General features: G+C 52.2%; 4 protein-coding genes across 4 annotated transcripts; all 4 read right to left on the bottom strand.

Annotated features, from left to right (window-relative positions):
• Positions 1-1,859: 1,859 nt before the first annotated feature.
• Hoxd9 (homeobox D9) lies at positions 1,860-4,829 on the bottom strand. The gene is made up of 2 exons (XM_048345204.1): positions 3,490-4,829; positions 1,860-3,137 (listed from the first exon to the last, which is right to left on the bottom strand). The coding sequence occupies exons 1-2, from the start codon at positions 4,307-4,309 to the stop codon at positions 2,896-2,898; spliced, it is 1,062 nt and encodes a 353-aa protein (XP_048201161.1). The 5' UTR covers positions 4,310-4,829; the 3' UTR covers positions 1,860-2,895.
• Positions 4,830-7,206: 2,377 nt separating this feature from the next.
• Hoxd10 (homeobox D10) lies at positions 7,207-10,990 on the bottom strand. Its single transcript, XM_048345203.1, has 2 exons — positions 9,482-10,990; positions 7,207-8,168 (listed from the first exon to the last, which is right to left on the bottom strand). Exons 1-2 carry the CDS (start codon positions 10,434-10,436, stop codon positions 7,891-7,893), a joined length of 1,233 nt encoding a protein of 410 aa, XP_048201160.1. The 5' UTR covers positions 10,437-10,990; the 3' UTR covers positions 7,207-7,890.
• A 4,852-nt stretch (positions 10,991-15,842) lies between these two features.
• On the bottom strand, positions 15,843-19,989 carry Hoxd11 (homeobox D11). The gene is made up of 2 exons (XM_048345205.1): positions 18,815-19,989; positions 15,843-18,060 (listed from the first exon to the last, which is right to left on the bottom strand). Exons 1-2 carry the CDS (start codon positions 19,596-19,598, stop codon positions 17,825-17,827), a joined length of 1,020 nt encoding a protein of 339 aa, XP_048201162.1. The 5' UTR covers positions 19,599-19,989; the 3' UTR covers positions 15,843-17,824.
• A 6,062-nt stretch (positions 19,990-26,051) lies between these two features.
• Hoxd12 (homeobox D12) lies at positions 26,052-27,155 on the bottom strand. Its single transcript, XM_048344229.1, has 2 exons — positions 26,507-27,155; positions 26,052-26,343 (listed from the first exon to the last, which is right to left on the bottom strand). The coding sequence occupies exons 1-2, from the start codon at positions 27,081-27,083 to the stop codon at positions 26,105-26,107; spliced, it is 816 nt and encodes a 271-aa protein (XP_048200186.1). The 5' UTR covers positions 27,084-27,155; the 3' UTR covers positions 26,052-26,104.
• Between the last annotated feature and the right edge of the window lie 377 nt (positions 27,156-27,532).

Genomic DNA, 27,532 nt, shown 5'->3' on the forward strand with positions numbered 1-27,532 from the left:
TAAAGCTTCATTCTTGGATTGTCAACAAGTCAAGTGCAGTAAGTAGAGGCTCCGGAATATCAAGGATATGCTTATTTGTGTTCCCAAGCCTAAAGACTACAACCCTTCTATTGCCAGACAAGGCAGGTTCCACTTCTGTAGATGTGATTTTTAAGCACAATTGTTGGACAGTCTGTTTAAAGAAAATCACAACTTTTAAAATGCTGACTGCAGATATGCTCTTTTTTCTTCAAATGAACCACTTTGACAATTAAGACACTATAGAAATTATAGAACTCAATAATCATAGTTATTTTTATTTTAAAGTTGTTGCTTTTTAGCATGAGTCAAAGAATACTTCTTATATGACTTTCTAATTTAAGCACAGTAATCTGGGAAATTGGGAGGGAGAGAGGTTAATGTCAAATTAAAAACCATTTTGCTGGGTCTCTGCAAGGCTCTCTGGAAAGTCCCTGCTGGAATTGTGTTTGTTTGAATTTTTGTGAATAAGAAATGGGATTTAATTGTTTTACATCAAAAGTCGCATAATGCACAGAACTGACCAAGCATTCCTTGTGAATTTTTCTTTAAAGCAATGACTATTAAATCAGTTTAGGTATTTCCTGCTAGGTTACTCTTTCCTTGTCTTTCAGAAATGCTTTCCAACAATTCAGGTATAATGACTGTATCTGTCATAGTGAATAGATACAAATTCTAATAGTTTAGCTGTGCAGTTTGGAGTGGAGGGCTCAATATTTTTGTGAAAAGGCATGCACTTTATTTTTCCCCACAAGCCACACTTCTGGGAGACTCTTTCCTGCAGTAAATGTCCCCCAGATCACTAACCTTCCTGCTGTGAAGTAACAAGGTGGTGGTGTTCTCTGGTTTTATTTTGTTTTCAAAGAACCAGCTAGACCATGGCCACTGTCAAAATATTATTGAGCCACTGGTCATAAGCTACTTCTTGATGCTCAGTTCGTTTTAAAAATCAGAAATATATCATCTCCTTCCATCGTTTTTATTTTGCAAGTGTTCACATCTCACCCAAAGGCTCCCAAACCCCTGCCTTCCTTGGTCCAACGTAGTTTTGTTTATATTTTATTGTCCAGACTTTAAGACCCAGTTTTGTCTGCATTTTTCCTTTCCTTCCATGAACATCAAAATGAGATGGTTTCAAAGCGAAGCGCCTGGCCAGTCGTAAACTCATTACCTCCAGACGTCTGGCCAGCCCGATGGCTTTATGACACCTTGGCTCTTCCTGTTTTCAAAGAGCTCTAGGTATCTGGCAGGCTGCAAGGGAGGAGGGACAACAGCACCTTCTGCCGGATCTGGCCCTTGGCTTTCCAGCTCAGCCCCCCTCTGCTTTTTCACAGAGCCCCCTCTTTCATCAGGAGCCCCAAGATCTCTGCCACCGCCCCCTCCCTTCCGCCCAACTCAGGCTGCCCGGCGCCGCCACCTCCTCTAGGGCCTGCAAAGGCTGTACTCAGGCAGAACCTTCCCTTACAATGACCTTCATTTTAGCCTCTGAATGCAGTCCGCAGAGGGCCAAGCTGAGGGCTAAACATACACAGAAGCTGGGTGGAGGGGGAAGGGGGGGCGGTGGGATGAGGATAGCTAAGAGGAGTGCCTTGACCATTTTGATCTGCTAAGGTCACTTTGGAGTTGTAGTGGGGAGGGGCCAGAGCTCCCAGCCTAACCAGTTGGGACCTCCCGAAACCAGCTAGCTCCGGGGAGCTAGGGTTGTTGCTCCGGAGTACCGAGTTAGCCTTTCTTTCCCTTGTTAGGAGACTAGGGTTAGCTGCTGGATTTCCACTATGGGAGGGTGGCACGGGTGAGGTGAGGAATACCAAAGCCTTATTAGCAAGCATGCCTGGTACTTAGGGCCACAGGCTCTGCGAGGCTGAAAGGCCAAGTGTGGCCCAAGGCACCGAGTTCACCGCGGTACTGGTACCAAGATTAGGAGGGCGCTAAGACCTCCTCCAGGGAGGAGGTTTTGGTTTGCACACACAAAGGGAAGCTCTGTGGCACATCTGAGCAAACGGCCAGGTGGAAGGGCCCTGCAAGTCTGCAATGTCTCCCTCGCAGGGATGGAGAAATCTGTCTGGTGTGGGTGATATTTTGCAGAGAGATAGAGCAATCACACAATGTCAGGGCCAGTGTCAGGGCATCATTTGATCAGATCAGCATTTATTGGTAGGAAGTGATAACATTTACAACCATTTCCAGGCAGGAATGGAGGGGGCCACCACCCAAGGCAGTTCAGGGGAGCTCAGCCCTTCCCGGGAGAGAGCAGTTGCCCCCATACTCTGAGAATAAACCCCTCCACCCACCCAAGTCCCTGGGATGCTTTAGGCCTCACTCAAGGTGGGGGACTAGGGCCTGCCGACTCCCTGAGGAAACGGGGATTTCCAACCAGTAGGTGACCCAGACCCAGGCCTGGGCGAGCAGCAGGAGTGTACACAGTTTCTTGCTCAGCCTTCAGATTCTCAGAATTAGGGCGCACAGGCCCTGTTTGGAAAGAGCCAGGGGAAGGGGACTACACTACAGCACTTTCCGGAAACATGAGGGATATTTACACGAGAGAGGGTTCCTCAAGCCAGCGTGCAGTCACAAAATATTGCATTTTCTAAGGAACCAAGAGGCAAGAAAAGGGAGGGAGTGGGATAGAGTGAAACTCCAACGCCACTTGGTTTCTCCAACACTTAAGCGAGCAAACAGTGTCCCAAATAACTCACAGAGACCAACCACACAGTCACTTCTATCTAAAAAAAGAAAAAAGAAAAAAAGAAAAGGAGGGGGGGCAGTCTTGAGTCGCTGGAGTTTCTGGAAATTAAGAACCCACAAAACAACAACAACAACAACAACAACAACAAAACCCTTGCTGCCTTTGGGCACTCCAGCCGGTGCCGGGCCAGGTCAGTCTCCTTTAGGGCATTTCTCCTTGCTCATCTTTTTCATTTTCATCCTACGGTTCTGGAACCAAATTTTGACCTGTCTCTCTGTGAGGTTGAGAATCCTGGCCACCTCGTAGCGCCGGTCCCGGGTGAGGTACATGTTGAAGAGGAATTCCTTTTCCAGCTCTAGCGTCTGGTATTTGGTGTAGGGACAGCGCTTTTTCCGGGTGGAACGAGCGTGGATCCAGTTCGCTGCGGGGTTGTCTACGAAGAGGGGGGTTTGCAGAAGGGGAGCGAGGGGCGGAGGGGAGACAGAGAGAGAGAGAGACGGCAGGGTGGGGAAGAGAGGTCGTTAAATTAATTTCACCAAGGATGGCCGCTTTTCACAACTTGGGGGAATTATCATAAAAAGCCTTAATGCCCGCGCTCTGTTTACCGTACAACCCGCGCGCCCAGGGTAGGTGGTTATGGGAAGCTTTTTTATGGATGCATGTTGCTCGCCTAGGCTTGGGTAGGCGTCTAGACGTTTTTATAGGTTAGTAAAACTATCAGTTTTGCACATTCGAGCCTTACAGGTTTCAGCAATAAATCAGGGGGCAATTTCTTTTGCACTTACTTGGGTCAAGTTGCTGCGGCGGCGGCTGCGGATGCTGCTGCTGCTTCTCCTCCTCCTTCAGCGGGCAGCCGGGGCTTGGGTGATCGTTGCAAACCGAAGGCTCGGCTGAGCCTCCCGCCCCAGGCCCGGCCCCGAGCCCTGCCCCGAGCCCCGGTCCCCCTGCCGCCGCCGCCGCCGCCGCCTTGTCCCGCAGGAACGAGTTGCACGGGAACTCGGCGCCGCCGCTCCCCGGGGACTCGCGGGCCGCGGAGCACTCAGTCCGTTTGGAGGAGGAGGACGAGGAGGAGGAGGAGGAGGAGGAGGAGGAGGTGGAGGCTGCGGCCGGAGCCGGGGCCGCTCCGGTTTCAGGCTTAATCCCGTAGTGGCGCCCGTTGGCTGGGCCGCCAGGGCCAGGGCTGGGACCGGGGCCCGGGCCGCCGCCACCACCGCCGCCACTGCCACCGCCGCCGCCGCCGCTGCCCGCGCCGCCGGGGAAGCCGGGCAGCGGCTCCATCCAGGAGCGCACGTAGCGGCTGGGCTCGGAGGCGGCGGCGGCCAGGGGCGGCGGGGGCACGTACGGGTGGTAGAGGCCGCTCATCGCCGCCGCGGCCGGGGGCTGGGCGGGCACCGCGGACCACGAGGCGGAGAACACGGCCGATTTAGGGGCAAAACTACACGAGGCAAACTCGGCGGCGGCGGCGGCCGGGCTGTCGGCCACACCTGCAGGCCGACCCTGGGCGCCGGGCCCCGGCGGCCCGAAGCGGGCCGCGAACACCTCGTCGCCCTCATGGCCTATGAGCGAGTCCACGTAGTAGTTGCTGAGGGTGCCACTGGAGGACATTTTGAGGCGCCGCGCGCTCCCACCCAAGGTTACACTGCCCGCCGCCGAGCCGCTCCCCGCCGGCGCCGGAGCCGCCGACTAGTTCGCAGGCTGCAGCCTCCACCATTGGTCGCGCGGCCCACGTGATCATATTTACCAATACCCGGAGTAAATCAGTCCGCTAAACTGGGGGCTGCTGTGATTTAAAAAAAAAAAATCATCATCAACATAAACGCTGCAATTAGAGCCCACAGGCCTCGGTCCGGGTTGCCCGCTCGGCCTGGCCCGGTCCGCCGGGCGGTGGCGGGAACCACAGGCCCGAGTGCGGCCGGAGGAGGCGCTGGGGACTATTTGTTCGTCTCCTCTGGCCGCTCTGGGTCCCGTAGTCTCCACCCGGGCTTCTCAGTTCCTGGGTTCGGAGCCGTGCACCGCGTGTCTCACACTCACCTCGCGCTTGGCCTGAGCTCGGAGCGGCCCCAGGCGCGCGGGGCCCGGGGCCGCCGAGGCAGGCGGGCCTTCAAGGGCGGCCCCCTGGCGCCCGAGGGGAGCTGCTCTCCCCTAGCCTCTCTGTCTCCCTAAACCCACCCCGCCCCACACATCCCTACACACGCTTGCTCACAGCTTGTCGTGTTGTTTAAAACAGGTGGAAGACCTCTGTAATGATATTATGCCTTTCAATAAAAATTTTATGAGGTGTATTTGATTATAGATTAATGTGTCCCTAATAAAACGGACGGATGGAGCAGCTCGGAGGGCCCCCTCCCCTTGCCACACTCACACAGGCCCCGCGCAGCCACACACATCCTCGACGTGAGGCTAGGCGCGCGCCGGGGCCCGAGAGGGTGAACTGGGGCGGCCTGGCTCTCGAGGACCCGGCCCGGCCGGGAGCAACGGCGGCAGCGGGGGCTTCTGTGTGCCCTCGGAAGGGCGGGCGAGTGGTGAAGTCCGCTGGGCTCTGACAGTGATGGCCAAGGTTCCTCCGTCTTCTCCTGGGCGGCTGCAAGGCCCTGGAAGAGAACAGGCCACAGAGGGGAAAGACCCACATGCTCTCGCGGGCCCTCTCCCACTCGCGGCGCTGGCCCTGCCTCTAGGAGGCCTGCGGGAACCGCCATTCCCAGGGCAGGGTGGCTTGGGGCCCATTCGCACTGTGAGGCCTCCAAGTGGATCCGAAGGTGTCTGGAAAAAAAAAAAAAAAGTCCGGCCTGATGACCAGGTCTTTGGGCCATTCCCTTCCCAATATTTCTCCCCTTGATTCCAAAGGTAAAGCTGGGCAGCCTTGAATCTGAGAGAAATGCCCATTGTCACTCCCAAATCCATGGTACAAAGCCTTGGGAGCTCCGCTGGGAGCCCAGACAAAAGCCGGGAGCTGGCGGAGGCTGGGAGCCTGCTCCTCACTCTCCAAGTTGCCCAGGGCACCCTTGGAGGGCTCCTAGCTCATCTCCATCCCCTGAAAGAAAGGGGGTAATGGCTACTTATTGCCTGATTGATTGCTTTTTGCCAATGGCTTTCTGATTTTGTTCCAGAGGGACTGCCCTTTCCTGTAGCATAGATTTGCCTCGGAGACATGCCCCCCTAATAACAGCTAATGTTGCTCCCCACATCGTGTGTGTGTGTGAAAACTGTCAAGGAAAAACTGCTCTCAACCAAAGTGAATCTGGGGCAAATTTTTTTCCAGTATTCTTAATCTGAAGTGGATTCAGCTCCCTCTCCCTCAGTCCCAGGAAATGATACCCATAAAGGGTTCTGCCTTAGAACTTGGGAAGGTCCCTGGTTTGGGGAAGAAGTTTAAAATGGAATAAATGGTGTTACCTAAAGGCTCCTTACATTAGGGAATCTGAGGCTCACGAAGCCTAAACGGATTATTCTTAGGGAGAAAGAGGCTGGGATGAAAAGGACTTGCTTTGTGAAACTCCTCGAAACTACTGGAGACCCTTTGAAGACAGGAAAGACCTGAAGCAACGAATTCTCTGTCAGCTTTTCCCTGGAAATTCTCTCCTCCTTTCTCCTGTCAGGACTAGATAAAGCTGGACTTGGTGGTAAAGATTCCACCAAAGCTGGTGAGATTTTCACAAGCCATGGCTGTAAATGGAACCCTGGACTTGAAGGGAAGTCCTGTTCACTTGAAAATACACATCAGTCACCTTTTCTGCATTTTTTGGTTGCCTCACATACCCGGGCTCCAACAAGCATTTGATAGTTAAGTAGCTAGAGATTGGACTGGGCAGACTGTTTTCCTATTTCCTTTATATTTTTTCATGTGTGTTACTAAAAGGCAATAACTTAGCATAAAATTGTTATACAAGGAAACCAAGGCAAAGTGGGATGGGAAAACTCACCCAACCTTGGCTTTGCTGGGGCCTGGCTGTCTTGCACTCATGGTGGGGTAGGGATGAGCAAAGGGGGAGCAAAATTGGATCCAGTGCCATGCTAGGCTGATGTTGTTCTTGTTCCTGTAATGGAGGCCGGGCAGATTGCAGGTGGGCAAGCCTAGTCTCCACCTAGCCCCTGATGATGGTTCCCCATCCAGAAATCACCAAAATCTCACTGAAAGCATTAAAAATACACACACACACACACACACACACACACACAAAACTAAAGAGAAGAAAACACACAAATGAACTGTGCAGAAGAAGCCGCTTGGGGGCTCAGGCTTACTTACCAGGCTCAGGCTTCAGAGAAACTTAGACCCATTGAGATAACAACTATATTATCATGACTGGAGACAGAGCTTTTCTCTTCTTTCCTCCAGTTATGAAAACTGGACTTTTCCTCAACCCTTCCCATCCCTGCCAAATTTCAGCACCTTGGGCTTCTCCAACTTTTCTCTTCCATCTCTCCCCCACCCAACTGCCCCCAAACACTTTCATTTCCACCATAAAATATTTCCATTTCAGAAAGCAGATGGAGCAAACTCATTTCCAGAGTTTATTGCATTATACATGCGACCAGAACATGCACAGAAAGGACAGGTTGCTGTTGTACTTCTACCAAACCACAGATGCACCACAAGGGAAAGGCTACAAGGCATAAGTTGTCAATATTCCATTTCACCAAGGACATTGCTAAGTTCATTTGTGAAAAGATACATTGTAATGTGCTTTTTAGTCCCCCTCCCCCAAAGCTTGTGGGTTTTCTTAATTTTTAAATATATATGTAATTTTTTAAAAGTACTGGATGTATTCAAAATGCCACGAGTCCATGGGCTAACCACATACAGAGAAATTTTGTGTGAGGAAAAACATGAAAAAGTCACATTGTTGGATGGTTGAATGGATGGATGGCTAGATGGATGCTCCACAGTTCCAATAAGTTAAGATCCAAATGAAAATGCGCAGTATTAGTTACCCTGCATTATGATGAAAAATAATAAATTACACGTGCTAAGTTTTTTAATATATATATATATACTCATAGGGATTACAGATCACTTGCAGCACGAACAGAATGACCCCAAAGTCACATTCTAGCAGGAAAACAAAACAAAACAAAACGAAAAACAAAGAGCAATGAAGGTTTTGTTTCTGCCTTCCCAGTCCTCCAGCACCGGGCCCTGGAATGCGGTGCCCCTCTCTGATCCCGGCCTCTCACCGATCTCAGACCTAAGAAAAGGTGAGGTTGGCGGTCAGTTCTCGGATCCGGTTCTCTCGGCTCATCTTCTTGAGTTTCATTCGGCGGTTTTGAAACCATATCTTGACCTGCCTGTCGGTGAGGTTAACGCTCTTACTGATCTCTAGGCGGCGCTCGCGGGTGAGGTACATATTGAACAAGAACTCTTTTTCTAATTCCAGGGTTTGGTGCTTAGTATAAGGGCACCTCTTCTTTCTGCCACTCTTTGCAGTGAGCCAATTGCTGGTTGGAGTATCAGACTTGATTTCCTCTAACAAAATTAAAGGGAGAAGAAAAAAATCAAGAATTTTTTTCTCTCATTCTATTCAAATATACCCTTGGCCATGACCATGTTGACAGGAAGGCCACTTTGGGCAATGCTTGATATTAAACATTACTTAGAGAGATGGGCCCCGAATGTACCTTAAATGGATGCAAAATTAGAACTCAATGCCCAAAGTAACACAATCAGAAGATATCTGCATTAAGGATTTCTCTCTCTCTCTCTCTCTCTCTCACACACACACACACACACACACAACTTTCTCACTCACACAAAACATTAGTATAATAAACTTTCCAGGATCTCCACTCCAGAGCAGGAGTGGAGGAAGCCATGGCCTGGGCAAGCCTACCAACCTCCCTGAAGCCTCAGGTCTCCAAGTCTGTCGCTTCTTCCCCACCTCTCTTAGGCAGGGAATCCCTTAGCCAGGTTTAGGTATAGGTGCCTATCTCCCCTTTTAGAGGATAAAAGTAAAAAGAAAGGATACCTTCTTCACCCTGTCTGGACATTGTTGCATTCCTCAGAGTTTCCTGAATTCTCATGCGATTTGCTCCTACAAAAGCACTCCTCCAGAAATGTAACCCCTAGTGTGGCCCACCTCTGGGTGCTGGAGGAGAGGTTTGGGGGCAAGGTCCCGTCTCAAAAAGCCAAACCACTGACTCTTTGCCTCAGTCCAGCCTTAAGGCTGGCCCTGCAAAGTGGGCAATGCAGATCCATTCTCCCCGCTCTGCCTTTGTGGATGGACTGCAAAGCCTGCAGCAGTTTCCCCAGACAAAGCCAAGGTTACCTAGCTAGCCCCACAAAGGCAGGAAGCACTGCTACCCCACCGGCCCAACCATCTCCTTCCCCCAAACTCGCTGGATGCGGGGTGTAGACTCTGGAACACACACACTGTGCCCTGGACCACATTAAAATGATCATGGGTGCAAAGAAAATCTGGAACTGCAAATCTGAGGAGGGGAAAGGAGGCTCTGGGGCCCTGTATAGGAGCCGCAGGTCTCCTCAGAGCTCTTTTGTTGCATTTCAGGTCTGGCTCAGGAAAAATAAACCCGGCAAGGCTTTGCTCTGCCTGGGCGCCATCACCATAGGGCCAGGACTGGCCGGGAAGGCCATAGCAGCGCGAGAGAAGCAGGGACCATCTAGAGGCAGAGATCTCCCCTCTACAAGCCGGGCAGAGCAGCACCTGCCAAGTCGGTGCGAGCTCCGCTGCCTGGGCTCCGCGCTGGGCACCCGAGCGCTCCCTCTCCGCCGGGATTCCGGACTGCGCGCCCCGCTGGGGTGGCAACTCTGCTCATACCGACCTTTGCTTTCCTTCTCCTGCACTTCAGGACTGGACACGGAGACTTCAGCCAGGCAGCTCCTTTCTTCGGGAAGGCCGCCTTTGGCCTCTGGGCTCTCCACCTGGGAGACTTTGGTGGGCTCCTGGCCGCTCGCCGTCTCGTTCATCTTCTTTTCCATCTGCAGCTGGGCAGCCGAGAGCTGCGGCTTGGCCGCGCCACGAGGGTTGAGCTGGAGCATGACAGTGGAGCTGCCTTCGGGGCTGTTATTGTACTCTTGGGTTTTCCCGGTGGCGTAGGTCTGACTCAGTCTAAAATATCCAGGGACAGGAACCTCGGGGTTCTCAACAGGACAGGACTCAGGGACCAGCCTCTGGTACGAAGGGACCTCGGCAGAAATGAGTTTGTTGCGCTTATCAGAATACATGCAGCAATTGGATTCTTCCTTAATGTTGGTAGTGAAGGAGCAAGTGGGGACTTGCTGTGTAACAGGTTGCTCTATTCGACAAGATCTGTTCGGGTCTGTCCAACTGTCTACTTGAGGTATATAAGGATGCACATTCATACCCATATTTTGGTGGTTCACTTCTCTTTTGGCCAGAGACGGGAGCAGTCCACAGGTTTGCATTCCATAGGTCCCCATGTCTGCGCTAGGTGGTGGCATGTACATGCTGGCGCTGCTCGAATAAAAACTGTCACTCCTGCAGGCACTGATCAAGGAATCTACTAAAAAAGTATTAGCAGCAGGAGAGCTGTTGGGAAAGGACATTTTGGGGAGGAATTTGAAGAAGAGAGATTGTGTCCTTTGTAGGCTGACATCTCTAGGAAAACATTCCCCGTGTAATTGTGGATGCCTCTGCCGACCACATGACAACCAAGCCAATGAGATTTGAAAATGGCCTTGAGCCGCAGCCTCCTCGCAGGTCACGTGCTCCAGAGCCTGGCCGGCCGGCCGCGTAAGCACGGACAACAGCGACATCTACTATGCGCCTGCGATAGTGCGCGCTGGAGACAACCGGCCCAGAGCTCGCCGCCGCCCGCCGGCCCGCCTCCCCGGGGATCTCTTAGCCTGCTGGCCCCACACTGAGTCTCCCGTCCCGGCCACCGGACCCCGCTGGTGGAAGGAGCCTTGGGTGGGAGGACACGCGCGGGAAGGAAAGCCCCAGCACAGTGGCGCTAGCACACAGAAGCATTTTCCTCCAAACAGTCAGGCAGAACGTGCCCAAGAGAGCCAAGTCCCGGGCAAGGGGTGGAGGCGCGGGGTGGCTCATTCCATACCGGGCATCTGGGAAGGTGAGGCTGATTTCACCAAATCCTGAGACATCCCTCCCAGGGGTCCAATCGGAAGATCTCCCAGGCGATGCCTGGGCCAAAATGTCCCGGGAAGCGCAGACGGCTGCGAGGGCCGAGAGGCCACGCAGCCGGCCAGAGCCAGAGCATAGCTGACGGGTCCAGCCCCCGCACTAATCTTTTTTCTAGGCCCTCACGCCAGAATTCGGGTGGCCCCTCCGCGCGCCTCGAGCAACGGGAGTCTTGGACTCTCAGAGGAACCACACCCTGACCTTTGAGGGGCCAAGAGCTGGGAGCTTTCCGCCTGGAGACAATTCTTCGCCAGCAGTTCTCTGTCGGCAAAGCGTCCCTGGTAAAACGAGATTTCCTTCCCCATGCACCCTGAGAATACAGCGCTGAGAGGAGAAGGGGGAAAGAGAAAAATAAGGAAAAGGGGAAAACTCTGGCCCAGCGACCCCAGAAGTTTTAGAAAATTGGGCCAGGCAGGAGAGAAGAAATACAAAGGTGTCATTTGCTTCTTCTGCGAAGAAAAATATGTTTTCCTTTTATGGATTTTGTAAAAGCATTGGTTTCTGACAAGTGCAAGGTACAAAAGGTTGTGGAATTTATTAATACATATTAAGAAGAATCAGGGCGATCAATAAAATCCTCATCTACATTCTTGGGCTACTTGGTAATTTTCTTGCTTCTGAAGGTTTTTAAAGAGTTATACCCGCTGTTGCCACACACGGGAAGATATTTTATTAACAAATCAATCGAGACTTTGTAAAGGATAAGATTAATAGTTAAGATTTAGCATAATGGCGTTCGCTTTATGAATTATTGAAAATTATACTATTGATTTTTCCCCTTCACTACCAACCAAGAAGGTCAATTTTTGTTTTAACACAAATCGTCAAATATTAAAAGCTATCCTTTTTGTCAGAAGTTGAATTTTATAGTTTGGGATAATCCCTAAAATTATTTGACAAGGTTTTGCTTGGTGAAGAGGAAGGAGATGGGAGAGTCTTAGTTCTGTTTCCTCTGGTGAGAGAAAGTACTATAAAGAGGATATGGTCTGAGGTTGTGGTCCAGCTCATTAAAGAACAACCACCACTGCTACCACCGTGGAAACTCGGAGTTTTATGAGAAACTTGAACAACTTCCTCTTTCCTTCTCTAGTTGCAGGCGGGAGAGCAGTCCTGCGGAAGCCGAGGCCTCAGGACAACAGCGGGGAGCTTTAACCTTGATTGCCAAAGACTTGGCCTGGGCCAGGGGCCCTGCCAGGCGAGAGGGAGCCATCTCTCCGCCTTTCCCGGCAGCCAAGAAAGTGAAACGGCCCCGGAACCTCTGACCGTGAACCAGTTCTCTATCCAGGAAGACAACTGTGTTCTCTTCTCCCACTCACTTACCCAGGACTAGGCTGGCCTTGGATTTCAGGCCCAGAGACTGAACTTGTGGGTAAATTTAGTTTCCGCCTCAGCAGAACATTTCTTTGGGGTTTGATGCTCATTAGGACGCCTTCACATTCTGGGGGAACCTAAGATTCTGCCTACTTTTGCACAAAACCCCTTTTCTCCCCCAAACCCTTTGTCCCCCCAACCTAAAGAGCATTTCCCCTGTCCCAGGGAAAACAGGCGTTGAACATTATTTTCGGCCTTGGGACCAATTCGCTTGCCCCCTCTTAGTGCCCTCACCCAAACAATAACCCCTTTTAAAAAAAAAACTCTGCGGTGGCAATGAGACAGACCTTTTAAACCTTTACGCAGCTGTTCAAATACAACATCATTGTCAGGTTAAAAGCCTGGCGCCTCTAACTGCTCTGGCTGTTGTAGCCTGACGTAGCCAGAGGTTTAAACATTACCTTTCCACAGGGGTGGCTATTTTTAAGCTTGGGGGTGGGGATTGAGAAAGGCAGGGGAGGGGGAAAACCCCTTTCAATATAGGTTACTAAGAGCCTATTTAAATCTAATAGCCACTGATCGGCACCCCAAAATTTCCCTTTTCACATTGTGGAGATACTCTTCTGAGCCACAGCTAAGCGTGCCCAGGGCTGGACAAAGTGCCCGATGAACTAGCTCTCGGCAGGCACCCAGACGCGAGCTTGGCGCTCCAGTATTCATTGTGTTGCCTTGCACTCGGCCAAGAGAGATTGCCCAATTTTCCCTATCCCAAGCAAGGCAAGACTGTTCAATCTAATCAGGAATTTTATGCCCATCAAATGCCCTTTCATAATCTTTATTTATACATGAAGAAAACATCCAGGCTAGTGGATGCAGAGTGGGTAGGTCTTTAGTGAGCTAGAACAAGCAGGGTCTGCCTTCTGAATTTGGGGGCCTTTCTGTGTCAGATCTGTGTAGCTTTCAGTTCAAAGTCACCTCATATTGGATAGATAAGGTTTTCGCTCACAGAAAAGATGTGTATACAATATCATTTTAATCTGTTCTCACAAAATTCTATTTTTTCTTTCAGATATCTACCTTCAGACCAGTTTATGGGGGCCAGTGTCTGTCAATAGTTCAGAGAGTTCTATCATTAAAAATGGAGCTAAATAAACATAATTCAAGAAAATTATCTGTGTCGGGAAGAATGGAAAGTGTGCATTAAGATCTTACGGCTGAAATGAAGCAAATGGATTTAAAAGATGGTTGCTTTATGAAAAGCGAATCTTTATTTTACTTAGCTGTTTAATAAAGTTGTTTGTCATAATCTTTAAGTCAGTCAGAGTAGTTACCACTAAGAAAAGATCAATAATGCACCACAAACCACAGAAATATTCATATTTTTACCAAGATGTCCTCTCTGGCACAATTATTTCCAGAGAAAATTTAAAAGGGTCACCTTAGCAAGAAATTAGCATTTGTAGTCAAAAGTGTGGCTTACATCTGCACACTTTGTCTCAGGAAAGAAGAGTGAAAGTCCTGGGCCTCAAAGAACCTGGGGGCTCCTGGAGTCACCCTGAATTAGAGCCTTGACTTCTCTGGGCTAGGTTACTCTTTGGGGACAGACAGGAGAATGACAAATTAAAAGACATCTCCCCAGGTTACCCCTCTGGGTTGCACGGAGCACTATGGGGCCAACGTGAAAAGAATTGCAGGAGGTAAACTAGGAGATTACCACTAAAGCGATATGGGGTTTACGAAGACAAGCAAGCCGGACCGCAGGCCAAGGGCTTGTTTCTGTACACACACAAAAGACTCCGACTTCGCGCATTTTCCCTCCACTTCGGAGTCCGAGACCTCGGCGCCTCAGTATCCGTGACCACCCTCAGCGAGCCCTACGCGTTCTGAAAGGTCGGAGAGGGGGAAGTCTTGAGCCCCCAAAGATCCTGGCCCAATCCCCCGGTCCTAGCCCGGTCCACGTCGGGCACCGCCAGGAGGAAAAGCACTGCATATCGCTGAGCAGCCGTGGTCGGCGGGCGGCTGCCAGCCAAGGCCAAGGGGCGCAGCCAGATGCGCTGCCGATGGGAACGCCTGCAGAGGAACTCAACGACATTTGGGGAGGGAGTTCTCGCCCCCGGTAGACTGAAGTCTCTTTTGGACTCCTGGAAAGGTCACTTCACAATAGCTAAGCTAGACCCATGGCCGGACAGACGGAGACCGGTGTACCCGCTGGGAGCACCCACGCCTCTCGCTGGCGCCTCGCCGAGGGACTCGCGGCGCCCCAACCTCCCCGCAAGCCAATGCCAGCCCACGAAGGCGGCCGAAGAACCAGCAGACAGACGGCCCCAGAGCCTGTGATCTGGGGCCTGGAAAGCGGGAAAGGAGTCCGCGGGGCCAAAGGAGGCCAGTGTTAATTCCAGGGCTAGAGGGACTTCACAGTGCACAGTGGCAGGGGGCGAAGGGGGAGGGAAGGCCAAGGTCCTTGTTTAGAAGGTCCCTTGTCCTCTCCCCTTTGGATTGTGGACCGGGACTCAGGCACTCCAATGTCAGGGGCTTTGGTGGGGCGTAGAAGGTACACAGCGGGGCGGGGGGGGGGGGTGGGTGGTGGCGGGGAGAACGGTTCCTGACAGCCAGCGCCCAAATCAAACTCCGCACCTCAAGGCCCCAGGACAGCTTAGAGGGCTAGCCCTGCTTCTGTCAAATGCAAAGCCCGCTTACTTCAAACACAAGTTCCCAGGTCCACAAAGCCTTGAAGCATATACTTCCCCAAGAACCCTTTGCCTCCCGCAGTGGCCTCAGGCTCAGCCAGGCACCAGCACCCCAACTTCTACTTCTCTCCGCGCCTCATAGTCGCCAGGGGTAGCTCCAAACCGCGCAGGGCTCCAGCATCCTTAGTTCAGAACGACCCTCACCCCACCCCACCCGGGGCCTGGACGCAACTCAATTTTTCTAAGTATACACACCGCTAAGTTATGAAGCCCTACTCTGTGTTAAACAAAAGGCATTTAATCATTTCCGCGGTCTGAGAGCTCACTAGCCGCCTGTGGTTTTGAGGAGGTGGTGGAAGCAAGATCCTACCGTTGGCATCACTCTCCACACTCGAACCAACAACAGCACAGATTTTTCCTAATTTAATTAACTCGCAGTAGCTATGACATATTTCATCCAAGCATGTATTTGTCTTAAAAATCGTGGACATCAGATTAAACCGAGGTATTTCTATGCTACGGCTTTATATTTAAGAAGGCAATGATAAGGCAAAAGATGGGGGTTGGGCAATCTCCTCTTTTAAGAATCTGATTGTCCCCTCTCTGTGTACACAACTTCTCACATTCTAGGGCTGCTGAGAACAAACAAATAGCAAACACCTTAGCTTCTGACTGTTTCTAAGGGGCTGAGAGTGCCTATCAGAATCTAGTATTGGGGAAAAAAGGCACCGCAGCTTCTTGGCAAAAGCTGTTTCTGGAACGTGAGTGCGCCCTCTTGTGGCTGTACAGCTCCCCTGCAAACTGGTCGTGGCTATGTGGCTGGCACACATGCTTACACAGATGTAGTTTTTTTTTTTTTTTAAATGAAGGAAGAAAGGAATCAGTTTGAAGCTTCTGGAAAGATAATGCCGTTAGGGCATTAATATTAAAAACTGATGTCTAGAATTCCGAGCAAAAGAACACCCTTCCAAAGGAAATAATTTGATTGTCTGCTTTGTTTCTGTCGCATTTTTTTCACCAAAGGTCGAGGGAAGCTTTTAAAAAATAAATATATTTTATTTTGTTGCATATCTTACAGAGTGCCATAATTTATTTGGCTGGGTGGTAAATTGCTTTTAAATATCATAAAGGTGTATGTCTGAACAAAACGTACTCCTTCAAACACCTTATTTTTAAAACTATATTTTTAAATGACAGCAAAGGGGACCATTTCCTAAGATCTCGCCCAAATATACAGCACATCTTAGTTGTAGCAAAAGCTAAGAGGCATTTTAATTTAACCATTATTCTTTTTAAAAGTAATTGCTATTGAACTACTCAAATGTTTGTAGGGAAATTAAGGTTATTGATCCTGAAATTAGGAATTTTCTTAGATTTATGGTGAGCCCCCAATATGATTCTGTGTGGTCATAAATGTTCCTATGAGTCTGGATGTGTGAGCATGTATTATGAGAGTGGGTGGCTGTTGAAAATCACAGAAGAACCTTAAGGCGCCTAATTATTCAGAGAGGTTAAAGGTGATGACCTTGACATTTTGGAAGTTCAAAGGCATACACTTATGCACTTATGTTTTTCCTTCCCTCAAAAAGTCTTAGTAATTAAAAATGTTTGCAGTTCAAAATGCATACTTTCTCAAAGATGCTTGCGATGCTGTGCCTCTAATAGATTTATATTTTTACTTTGGACTTATGAAAAGTTAAGAGTCATAAGATTCACTCCATCCTTTCCAGAGAAAGAGAAGCTTTTCTCACTTCTCCAGTTTATTGCACATTGCGGAAATCTCTTTTGGGCCCACCAGAAGGTGTATAATATAACCCAATTAAGCTGTTTAGAACTTTGGCTTTTATGGTGTTGTCTAGACAGTTCAAGGTTTTGTAAACAGCCTGGCCTGGCTCTGCAACATAAAGTGCAGTGCGACCCTCACCACATTCTTTAACTTAAAGGGGTAAATGTGGTGAGAAGTGGGTCTGCAGCCCCTGGCCTTAGTCCAGTGGGGGGGGGGGCTGTGCTTACATTCTCTTCTCCAGACCCCCTATGACACTAGCAAGGACCTCAAGTCCTCTTCATCCACTAACTTCATTTTAGCAAACTATCCCCCCTGGAAGGCTTTGATTTTGGTTTCTCTTAATGAACCTTGGCTTGCCATTATTTCTTTGAGATAATTTGGATTGTCTAACTAGATTTCAACAATTATTTTGTCTTTCCAGAAATTTCAAATTTAGTAGACTGGGGTAGTTGTGGGGATTTGCTTCTCAAGTTTCTGCTGTTCCAGCCTCGTTGCCTGAAGAAATAAGCACTAGTCTGGCTGGATCACACAATCAATGCAGAAATATATCGTGTGTGTGTGTGTGTGTGTTTTAGCAGTGTAGTCTAGAGGGGGTGCAAAGAAAAACACCTATTATAGTAAAATTTAAAAGCATTCCACTGGTTTATCACTGAATTCTGGCCACTAAGATATCCTAATCCGACACTAAACTTCTTCATGGGATAATTCATGCAGTGGATTGAAGCTATAACCTCCAATTTACTAGAAACCATTTATTCACACACAAAAAGACAGTGACTCATGCCTTGATATGACAGACCAAAGGTACATTTCTCAGAGCTTAAATAATCTGCGTTCAGAGGATGGGGAAAAAGTGATCGCTTAAACTCAGACCAAACACCAGCGCCTTTTAGTCCCTATGGCCTACCCTACAGATCCCACCGCATCCCCAGGAGGACTGGGGAAGGAGGAACAGCAGCACATTGGCGGTAAAATTGGAAAGGGACATTTGCATTTACCATTTTCCCCTTATTAGGATCCGCTCGGCCAAGTCCCCGGCCTCGTCCTCAGGCTGCGGTGGTGGTCGCTGGGAGGTCCGGAGATGACCGTGGAAAGGAATCGAGAAGTTCCACAGAGAAGAGGCGTCATTAAACCCAAGGACAGTGGGCCTGCGGAGGGCAGGCTGGTTTCGGAAAGGAGGGTGGGTGGATAGGGCTCGGGGAGGGGGTGCTTCCTGAAGCTCTCAAAATAAGGGGTTTCCAGTGAAATACTGAAGACGGTCTCTGTTCAGTTTCTTTTCTTTCATCCTGCGATTCTGGAACCAGATTTTGACTTGCCGATCAGTGAGGTTGAGCATCCGAGAGAGTTGAAGTCTTTTCTCTTTGTTTATGTATACGTTAAAGAAAAACTCACGTTCCAGTTCGCGGATCTGGTACTTGGTGTAGGGGCAACGTTTTTTCCTGGACCTCTGGGGGGCCACTGCAAAGCAAAGAGACCAAGGGGTGAGAGAGGCTTGTCTGCCAGCTCCCACCTTCCTGCTTGGGCCACTGAGCGAGGGCCAGGCCCGGGCCCCGTGAGGGACGTCCCCTACCTCAGCTGAAAGGCCCTGCCTGCGTCGTGGGGGATGATATATGGGCGGGCACAGGAGAGTGCGGGCGTGGACGGGTGTTCACGCCAGGAAACACACACACATTTACACACTCACGCACTCACAACTAGCCTGGGCACCTAAACAGGGGAAAGGAGGGGGAGTCAGGCTCTGAACTGGAACACGAGGAGATGGAGACAGGAGTGCACCCGCCAGAGCATCTGCTCTACTCCAGCGGTGCGCGCCAGCCAGCGGCTTGGATAAACTCCAGTGCAAGGATCGCCCAGCCCCTCGCTCAAAAGCAGGGGGCTCCCTTGTCCACACTCACCAACTGTCTGGGAAATCTCTCTCCCTCCCACCCTCTCTCCCCACGGTCTTCAACACCCACCCACCCCCTAGTGTGTGTGTGGGGGGGAAGCTCTCTGCAGCAATTAATGTCCCCCTCGAAGTCTACCTTAAGCCCACCTAAATTGGTTTCCTATCATAAACACGCTTTACAACGACCCTGGAAATCTTATAGGATGTATAAACCCCTTCAAATGCTTATAAAGTAGCACATAAAACGGCGCAAGCAGAGGGAGGCCCCCGCCACCCCCCCACCCGCGGCCCCCCGGCTCAGCCGCTCCCCCTGAGCCCAGAGCCTACCTGTGCCGCTGCTCTTCTCGGTCCCCGCCTCCCCCGGGGGACCCTCGCCTTCGCCACCGCCACCTTCCGCTGCCCCCTTGGGCTCCGAACCAGGAGTCGCCTTGGCGCAGGGACTCCCTCCGCCAGCAGCAGCCCCGGACTTGGGGTCGCCCTTGTCAGCAGCGCCTTCGGGCTGCGGTGGCGCGGGCGGCGGCGGCGGGGGTTGCGGCCCGGCGAACGGGGGCCCGGGCGCCGCCTCGTAGAACTGATCGAAGCCCTGAGGCAGGATGCCATTGCGGCCCACGGCGCTGTAGAAGTTGGAGGCGGCGCCCGCGGGGCCGTGCGGCGGCCCCGGCGCGGCGCACACCGGCTCCGGCGCCTTGAATAGCACGTCTGGCCGCCGGCCGGCGGGCGGGAGCAGCTCTCGCTGCATGGCCGCTTCTTCGGCCGCCGCCGCCGCGGCCGCCGCCGCCGCGGCCGCCGCGTAGTAGGGAGCGTAGCCCCCGGCGCCGCCGCCGCCCCCACCAGGGCCGCCCCCGCCGCCGCCGCCCCCCGCGCCGCCGCCGCCGCCGCCGCCGCGGTACGGCCACTTGGCGCGCTCCAGGCCGTAGTCGCGAAAGGCCACTTCCCGCACTGGCTGGACGTGCGGCGCCAGGTTGGAGGAGTAGGGAAAAGTCATCTGGCAGGAGGACGGTTGCGAGAGGAATGACGGCTTGCTAGCGAAGTCCGACGGGGCCACATAGTAGGCGCAGCCGGGCAGGTACATGCTGGCTGCGCTCGGGCCGCACTCGTCAAAGTCGTTCATGGCTCCGCGGCGTGCACGCCGGCAAGCCCCGGGCCGCTCCCCGCGCCGCCAACCTGAGCCATCGATTGCACAAGAGGCTTGGGCCAGGATCAACTAAGCAAAAATCCCCACCGGGCGCTGACGTGCAATTCATCTTGATTGATTCTGGTGGTAATTATGTCACGTGACGCCATGGAGAGAAATGTCCTTATATCTATATCAGTGCTCGCCAACACACCCCGGGACGGCTCCTGGCGCCGAGACGCGCGCACGCTGGGGGCGGATCGGCCTCTCCTTTCCCGCCAGCTCTCCCTGGGCGCCCCCTGGCCAGGCTGCGCCTCAGGCCGGTCACCTGCGCGCCGCCGGCGGCTGCCACCGCTGGGCGCATCTGCCACCGCCCGACTGGGCCGCCCGCCCGCGTTCGCCCGCCCGCGCTGCTTTAAGTACGCGGACCCAGGCCGGCAGGGAGGAGGAGGGAGGGGGAGGAAGGGGGAGGAAGGGGGAAGGGAACGGAGCGGCGAGCGAATGGGGGGGGGAGCCCCGCACTGGCACTGGGGACTAGGTGTGAGGGTGTGAGGTTCCCACCCCCCCCCCAGCCCCTTTCCTGAAGCCTCTCCCTCCCCCGCGACGCCACCACCCTCTGCAGCTCACCCGCCTGGAGCTTGTTGCTTCTTGTTCAAGGGGCGTAATTGCGCTACTCTCCAGGGCGCACGGAGCCCTGATTTACATATTTCTCAGCCCGCTGCGAACACGTCGCGAACACCTCGGAGTAACTTGGCTCTCTCCCTTATCAACCCCTAGGGCGCAAGTGCTGGCCTCGGAAAAACCTACGCAAACACCTCCCAAGTGTTCGCCCCCCGGCCAGGGCCTTGGTGCCCACGGAGCCCTCTCTCCTCTTCTCTGGCTTCCTTCTTTCTATGCTAGCCTCCCTCCTTCTTTGCTTCCTCCGTGGTTTTCAGTCTTCCCCCTCATTCTCTTCTTGTCCACTCTGAATTCCTTTTCCTCACCTACCACTCTCTTACTTTCTTCCTCCCCCCCTCCTCTCTGGGTCCCTCCATCCTCTGGCCGGTTTTCCCCTAAGTGTGTCACTGTCTCTCTCAGTCGCCTTCCTGTCTTCCCTCTCAGAACTAAACGAAGGAGGGGAGCTCAGTCCTCGGAGGCACCCTAAGGACTCAGGGCTTCTCTCTAAGCTCTAGTGAACAAAAGGATCTGAAGTCCTGCCCTCACAGTGCCTCCTACTCACCACCCCCCAATGGGCACAAGCCCCTGTGCCTCCACTCTCCTCACCCCCTCTGCTTTTAGGCCTGGTCTGGGACCAGTCTTCCTTAATACCAAGACCTTTCCCTGTATAGAAGCCGGACTAGGGGCTGAGCATTCAAACATCTCCCGAGACTCCCACGGCACCCTTGAGTCGGCATGGTCATTGCAACTCCAGAAAAATCCCTTAGCTCTCCAAGGGCTCTCCGTGGGCTCTGTGTTCCCAGTGGAGCTCCTTGGTACCACCTGGCCCTGGGGGACTCTTCAGGTCCTCACCACGAGCCCCAAGGCCTCACTTTCCTGCCACAGCCTTCTCCCAGCAAGGCCTAGGCTTCCTCTTTCCAAAGAGCCGGCGCTTTCCAAAGGAAAAGCAGTTTCTTTCTAAACCCCAAGCCCAGAACCTAAGGCACTAATCTGCCTCTGCCCCTGGGATTCCTCTGCCCAGTCATCCCAGCACAACCCCGGGGACCAGGGCAGGCAGCGCTGGCTGGGATGTTGGTTCCCTCCCAAGCCTGAGCTCTTGCTCTGCTCCCTGCCCACGGTGCCGCAGACAGAAAAGGGCGGGTGGTCCGAATTAATGTCTATTTTCTAGCTGATGTTCCCCCCACCCCCTTGGTCTTTTTCTCCTCCCTCCTTTCTTCATCTCTTTCCTCCGCCCCCTCCCCAAAAGGCTTCCCTCCCCCAACACTGCGCAAACAGGTCGATGTTGAGGGAAGGGCATCAAGCCTTCTCCTACCCAGAACTGTCCATCCCGTGTTCCCCCTCCCTTCAGCTGGCACCCCCACCCCCATTCCTCTCGCACCCTTCTCCTCAGCCCAGACCCCCAGCACACTTATCTGCCTCCCTATCTCCATCCTAGCGCTGTGCCTCTCCATTTCTGGCTCCTGGTCGACGCCCCTGGATCTGTCTCCTAAAATGGCTCCCTGGACACTGCACACAGGCCCCGCGATCTCTCAGGACCCAGGGCAGCGGCGGGGGGCTCGGGAGGCGTTTCTGCTATATCTGGGGGAGAGGGACGCAGAAATGCCTCACATTTTCTCTCTGCTCGCTGCATGGATTGGGGCGCGGGCAGCCAGTCGCCCCCAAAATGAAGCTAGCTGACCGGCGAAAAGGGAAATGATGACGAACCATTCAAGTTCAACGACATGGCGACGGCAGCTCCGGCGGGAGCCAAGCTTTGGCAAGGGAGGGTGCGCCATCTGCAGCGGCTCGCCGGTGCAGAGGGGAAGGGTACGGAAGGCCCCCCCCACCTCCGTGCATGGGCACCGTACATTCGTCCTCCCTCCCCACGCCACTCGGGGCATTCGTTCCAGGTCCAGCCTGCTTCCCTCTTTGACCCCCAGCTCTCTCTCTCTCTCTCTCTCTCTCTCTCTCTGTTTGGTCCTCACCCTGAAAATCGGGAGAAACCACAGCCTCCAGACCCGCGCGTCCCGCTCGAGAACCTACCGTGAGGACCGCGCCGTGGCCTTCTCCTCGCATGTGAGGCCCCACCCGAAACGCAGGGAGCACACAAGGCCTTCGGGGTTCGGCAAACAGTTCCGCCAACGATAGCTTTCTGCGCAGCGCGGAGACGCGATGCGGTAATTTCTAGCCACCCCAGATAAGACACTAACTTGACCTTAACTTTGTCAGGGCGCCCCTGGTATCTGGAGAACGTGAACAGACACTGTCTGGCAGCTCTCGTAAAAGCTGACTGGGGAAGGGATTCTGAGTCATTTCATTTATTGCCACTACAGTTCTGCAAGAAAGCTTTTCCTCCCTGCCAAACTTTAATTATTTATGCTCTTTTAGGAAACGAAAGAAGAGAAAAGAGGGAGGAAAAAAAACAACAACCCACCCAGAGCAAGTCCCTTCCCTACAGAGCCTTCGGAAAGGACTCCTTAAGTCTAGCAACTGGAGAACAAAAATGAGGGGAGATCACCTTTGTCCAAGGACAGTCGGACAGGCGCTGCGCCCCACCACCACCAATGAGGGGAGTGGGTGCAGTTGAGAGATGGGCCACACATACGCCTCCCTCTCCCCCTCCTTGCCAGACATGAATATTTACAACAATTCTGGATTTCTCCTCCACCCGCCGGCATCCCGGAAGCCTCCCCAGCCCGCCTCCCTGGGGGAGAACCCCCAGGCCTTAAAAGCTTCCTCGGGCAGCCAACTGAAGAAGGGCTAAAAGGCTCTTTCTCTGCTTAAAACCATTTTCTTGGTCAAAGGGCCGCGTGGACCCAAGCATTTCCAAGGAGGCATTTGTTTTTCTGCGAGGGAATGTCGAGCGCTCAGATTTCAGCATCATTTCTTTCTAGCATTTGTTTCATATGATTTTCCTCCTGGCTCCAAATTGCTAGGGAAGAAGTCCACGGTCTTTGTGTTTGTGTGGCTCAGCAAAAGAGGAGATACATTTGGAAAACACTTTGAACCAATAGAAAAATTACACTTAAACAATTTAATTCTCTTCAAAGAGTGGCCCTCGTGAATATTTCTCCCATCCCAGACTCAGGGGAAAGAGCAGGAAGATCTAATGGTATATATATACTTAAAAAAAAAAAAGAAACAGTCTATGTGTACTGTCTTGGGACCTGGGTCTGAGTAAGTCTGATTTCTTCTCCCTTTCCTCAGCCTTCTGGATGTCTTTTGATGTGGCTTCTGCCTTTGTTCATTTGCTTTCCAGGAGGAAAACCTCTGAATACAGAATAAGATTCTGAAGCCCGCTATGAATAGTACCATTGCTTTGTCCAGTCAGGTGGGGAAACATTTCTAACTATAGGGCCTCCACAGCCTCTGGCCTTTTTCCTTCGTGTGTGTGTGTGTGTGTGTGTGTGTGTGTGTGTGTACATTGAAAGAAGGTGACTTAAAATATTTTTAAGGTGTAAATCTAATTCAATTTCAGAGAAGGGGAGTTTGAATGTTAAATTCTCAGTATTAGAGATTTATTGTTTGTGCTAATTCTTCTTCTAACCAACGCTAGTTTCTACCTCAACAATCCAGGAGGCCAGGCTGTGCAAGAGAGTTTGTATGAAACAAGCCCTGGCTTTACTGGACTGAATCAGAAACTCCAAAGGCCTAGGGGGTCTTGAGGCCACATTTCCCAAGGGGCCTGTTGGGATCCTGGTGGAGGTGCCTTTGGATCTTCATAGCCTGTTCCAGAAAAGCCTGACCACAGCTTTGGCAGACTGATGTTTTGTTTTGAAATCTGAGGAGCTTCAAATCTTGGTGCCCCCCCCCCTTCCATGATAATAAGCTTTAAAGTTTGAGAATCCAGTCAAAATGCAGAAACCCTAATCCACAACAAGCTGAGAGTCTTTCTTCATGCTAGGGATTCACTGTGTTCTGTCTGTCTTCCTACATTTGGCTATTCCATACATATTTTGTTCATAGATTTTTATGCCCCATTTCCTGGCTGCTTTGGAAGCCATTTTCTTATTTAATGAACAGCCAACACCCAAAGTGAGACTTCAATCAGGAAAAAAAAAAAACAGAAAGAAAAGTGAATTTGGTGGCTTGAAAACATTGCAAAGGAATCCAAAATGTTATTTTTAAATAAAGAATCAACATCAACCTCCTTGACAGCTTGGCTGGAACCTGGATGTTTATTTTCACTCTGAACGTTTCTATGCATCTAATATATACAATGAGTTATTTTTGACAAAAATCAAAGCAAAATATGTATGGCAACTGTTAGCAAAAAAAAAAAAAACAAACAAACTGAGATTAGTCTAAACACCAAGTGAGATCAGTTAGACTGAAGCTAACAGGTTCTGTGAGAAGCCCTCCTAGGTCCAGGCCCTGGTCCTCCACTGAGGAAAAAATTAATGGATTTCAGGAAGGACTCAAACCTTGGAGCTGTTGTACATTTTGTTAGGAGTTGGAGGGAGAAGGTTGCTACATTTCAGAAGAAGAAGAGGTAGGGGGCGGGGGGGGGGGAAGCTCACTGAGAGGAAGGCTGGACATCCTAACACACTCAGAACAACTCCATTGGGTATAAGGAACCCCAGAGTCCATAGACAAACCTGCCAGCACTTAGTGCCTTAGAAGCTTCACAGGGACAAACCAGACCTGCCCCAGAAAGAGAAGAGTAGCCTTTGGTGGGAGTTGGTAGTTGATGGAGAAAGTGAGAGAAAAGCTTCCAGTTTTGTTTGTTTTTCAAGAGAAGCAACCAGAGTCTGAGAATCTTAAGAAATCTCTTTCCCCACCCCATAGAAGAGGAGTTTTTACTTCTCCTTGTGGTGGCTCATTAAGGTCATTCAAAAAAGAAAGACATGTCAACACTTTTACTCACCTCCAGAGGAAAGTCATACTTGCAGCTCAAGTGTACCCTCCTTTTCTCACTTACTGCCTTCTCCTCCCCCTGCTTATCCTTCCCTCCTTCCTGTACAACCAAGCCTCAAAGCAGACCAGCAGCTCCCCTCACTAGAGCTCACCTTTGGTGGTCCAGTTACAAGGTGCATGGGCTTAGCCTAGGCATGTGTCAGGAGGTGGGAGTGGTAGAGGAATTTTTAGAAGGCTCTTTTTTTTTTTTCTTTTGAGATTGCAGTTTGTTTTGGAGTCTGAGTCTGACCCATCCCAACTCTGGAAAGAAAGGCTTTCATCACAGCCCATTCTACCCAGCTGAGGGCCCTGCCCAGACAGCCTTCTGAGGAATCTCCGATTTTATCTGGGAATCCCGCTTCAGCCCTCCCCTTTCCCTAAGTCTGAAGGTCTAGGGCAGCTTTTGTCTTTCCAAACCATGCGGGGGCAGCTGGGAGGGGGGATTGGGCCCTTTCCTTTCTTCAGAGTGTACATTCTGGCTTTACCATAAAGAGCTTTTACTGCAAAAGGAACGGTGTTATCCACAGCCCTTTCCAGTGAGACTCAAGACCTTCCTGTGTTCACGTTCCCTCTGAGTTCTAGGTAGGAGCTTGCTAAACGCAAGCAAGGCTAGAGAGAGGGAGAAAAGAAGAAATAGCGGGTTTAAAATAGGAAGATTCCGGTACAAGGATTCTATAGTGAGTCCTGGTTGCAAATGCCCCCCACAAAAACAAAGACAGGTGACTTCAAGCCCCACGTGGAAGCCGGATGGCTAAAGTTGCTTTGCAATTCCAAAGAGCCCTTTAGGAGCTTCTCGGAGAGAGCAGAAAGCAACGAGGCCTCATCTCCAAATCCCCTATTGGCTTCCGGGGCTGTAGACGGAGCGGGAGAGTACACAGACCCGTGAAGACGGAGCCGAAGGAAATGCCTCAACCCTAACCAGGCCTTGGTCCAAAAAGGCAGGCCTGGCGCGGCCGAGGCCACGCGCGCAGCTAATAGAGCGCCAGCGCCTGCTCGCGCAGCACCACGCGCTTCTTCTTCATACGCCGGTTCTGGAACCAAATTTTGACTTGCTGATCGCTGAGATTCAGCCTGTTTGACAATTCCTTGCGCTTTTGCCGGTTGATGAATTCGTTGGCGAGGAATTCGTTCTCCAGCTCGGCAATCTGCTGCTTCGTGTAGGGTTTCCGCTTCTTCCGGGCCCTCCCCGGGGCTGCCCCCCACGGCAGGCCTGCAACACAGCCCCAGCCCGTGTCAGTCCAGCCCGCTCCCAGCCGCCTGCCCACCCCCAGCCTTTCGCCGCCTTAGGCAAGTCTCCCCCCCCTCCCACCCTCCTCTGCACCCCACCTCCCATCCGGGCCCCAACGGGCCTGGGGAGCATGGGCACCGTTTACCGTCGGGCAGCGAAGGTCGCAAGCAAGAGGCGACACCCGCCGCCTGCACTGTCATGTTCAAGTTGAGCGGGCCCTTGGTGTCGTCCTTGAAGCTGGAGGCGCAGGGGGGCCCCTGGAGCAGGGTCGCCGAGCCAGGCGCGGCTCGGCCCACACTCGCGTAGTCGTACTTGGCTGCTTTGAGCGCAGCGGCTGCCCCTGCAGCCAAGCTAGACTCGGGGGTGTAGGGTGGTCGCGCACGGCCACGCTCCTCGGGCCCTGCAGCCGCTTCAGGGGTGTAGAACTTGACCTGGTCTTCGGGTCCATCCTTGGCTCCCGGAGGCTGCAGGCCTAGAGGCCCGGAGCTGGCCAGGTATGGCTGCGAGAAGCCGCTAAAGGCTGTGGCGCTGGCAGGCTGCGCGGGGGCGCACGAGCCGGGCGTGGCGGCCCAGGGCAGCGCGCTGCGCGGGTACGAGATAGGGGGAAGCGCGGCCAACTGGCCGCCATTCGGCCTCAGGTTGGAAAAGTAGAAAGATTCGGGCGACTGCAGATTCAGAAGCGAGCCCACATAGCCCGCTCTGTAGAGACTGCGCTCACACATCTCCAACAAAGGACTTCAGCTGCTCTCGCAACAGTATTTAGTTACAGCCGGGAATAAGAGGACAGGCTCAGACGATTGGACGAAACTTTGCCTGCAGGTTCTTCAAAGCCGGTCATTTCAGCACCGCCTACATCCCCCGACCCGTTTTCCCCCCCTTCAGGGTATTATGATAACACCCGCAATGTTCGATGGCGAAGGACTAGGTTGCCGGCAAAGCCAAAGCATGTTGAACAGAGGGAAAGCCTTTGGGGGGGGGGGGGTCCAGGCCTGCCTTCAGGAGCTGGCGACATTAAGCTAAGGGTGCCTTTACTCAAGTGTCCCCTGGGACCCTGCTCAGTCTTCATTGGCTTCGCGATCTCGTTTCCCACTAGCTTTCGGGGCCAACTTGGTTCCACTGGCTTTAAGTTGCAACTGAAACATTTTCCAGTTAAGGGTGCCTCTGTGCTTAG

This window comes from Perognathus longimembris, chromosome 4 (assembly GCF_023159225.1).
Source record: "Perognathus longimembris pacificus isolate PPM17 chromosome 4, ASM2315922v1, whole genome shotgun sequence".
In the NCBI taxonomy this organism is placed as follows: Eukaryota; Metazoa; Chordata; class Mammalia; order Rodentia; family Heteromyidae; genus Perognathus; species Perognathus longimembris.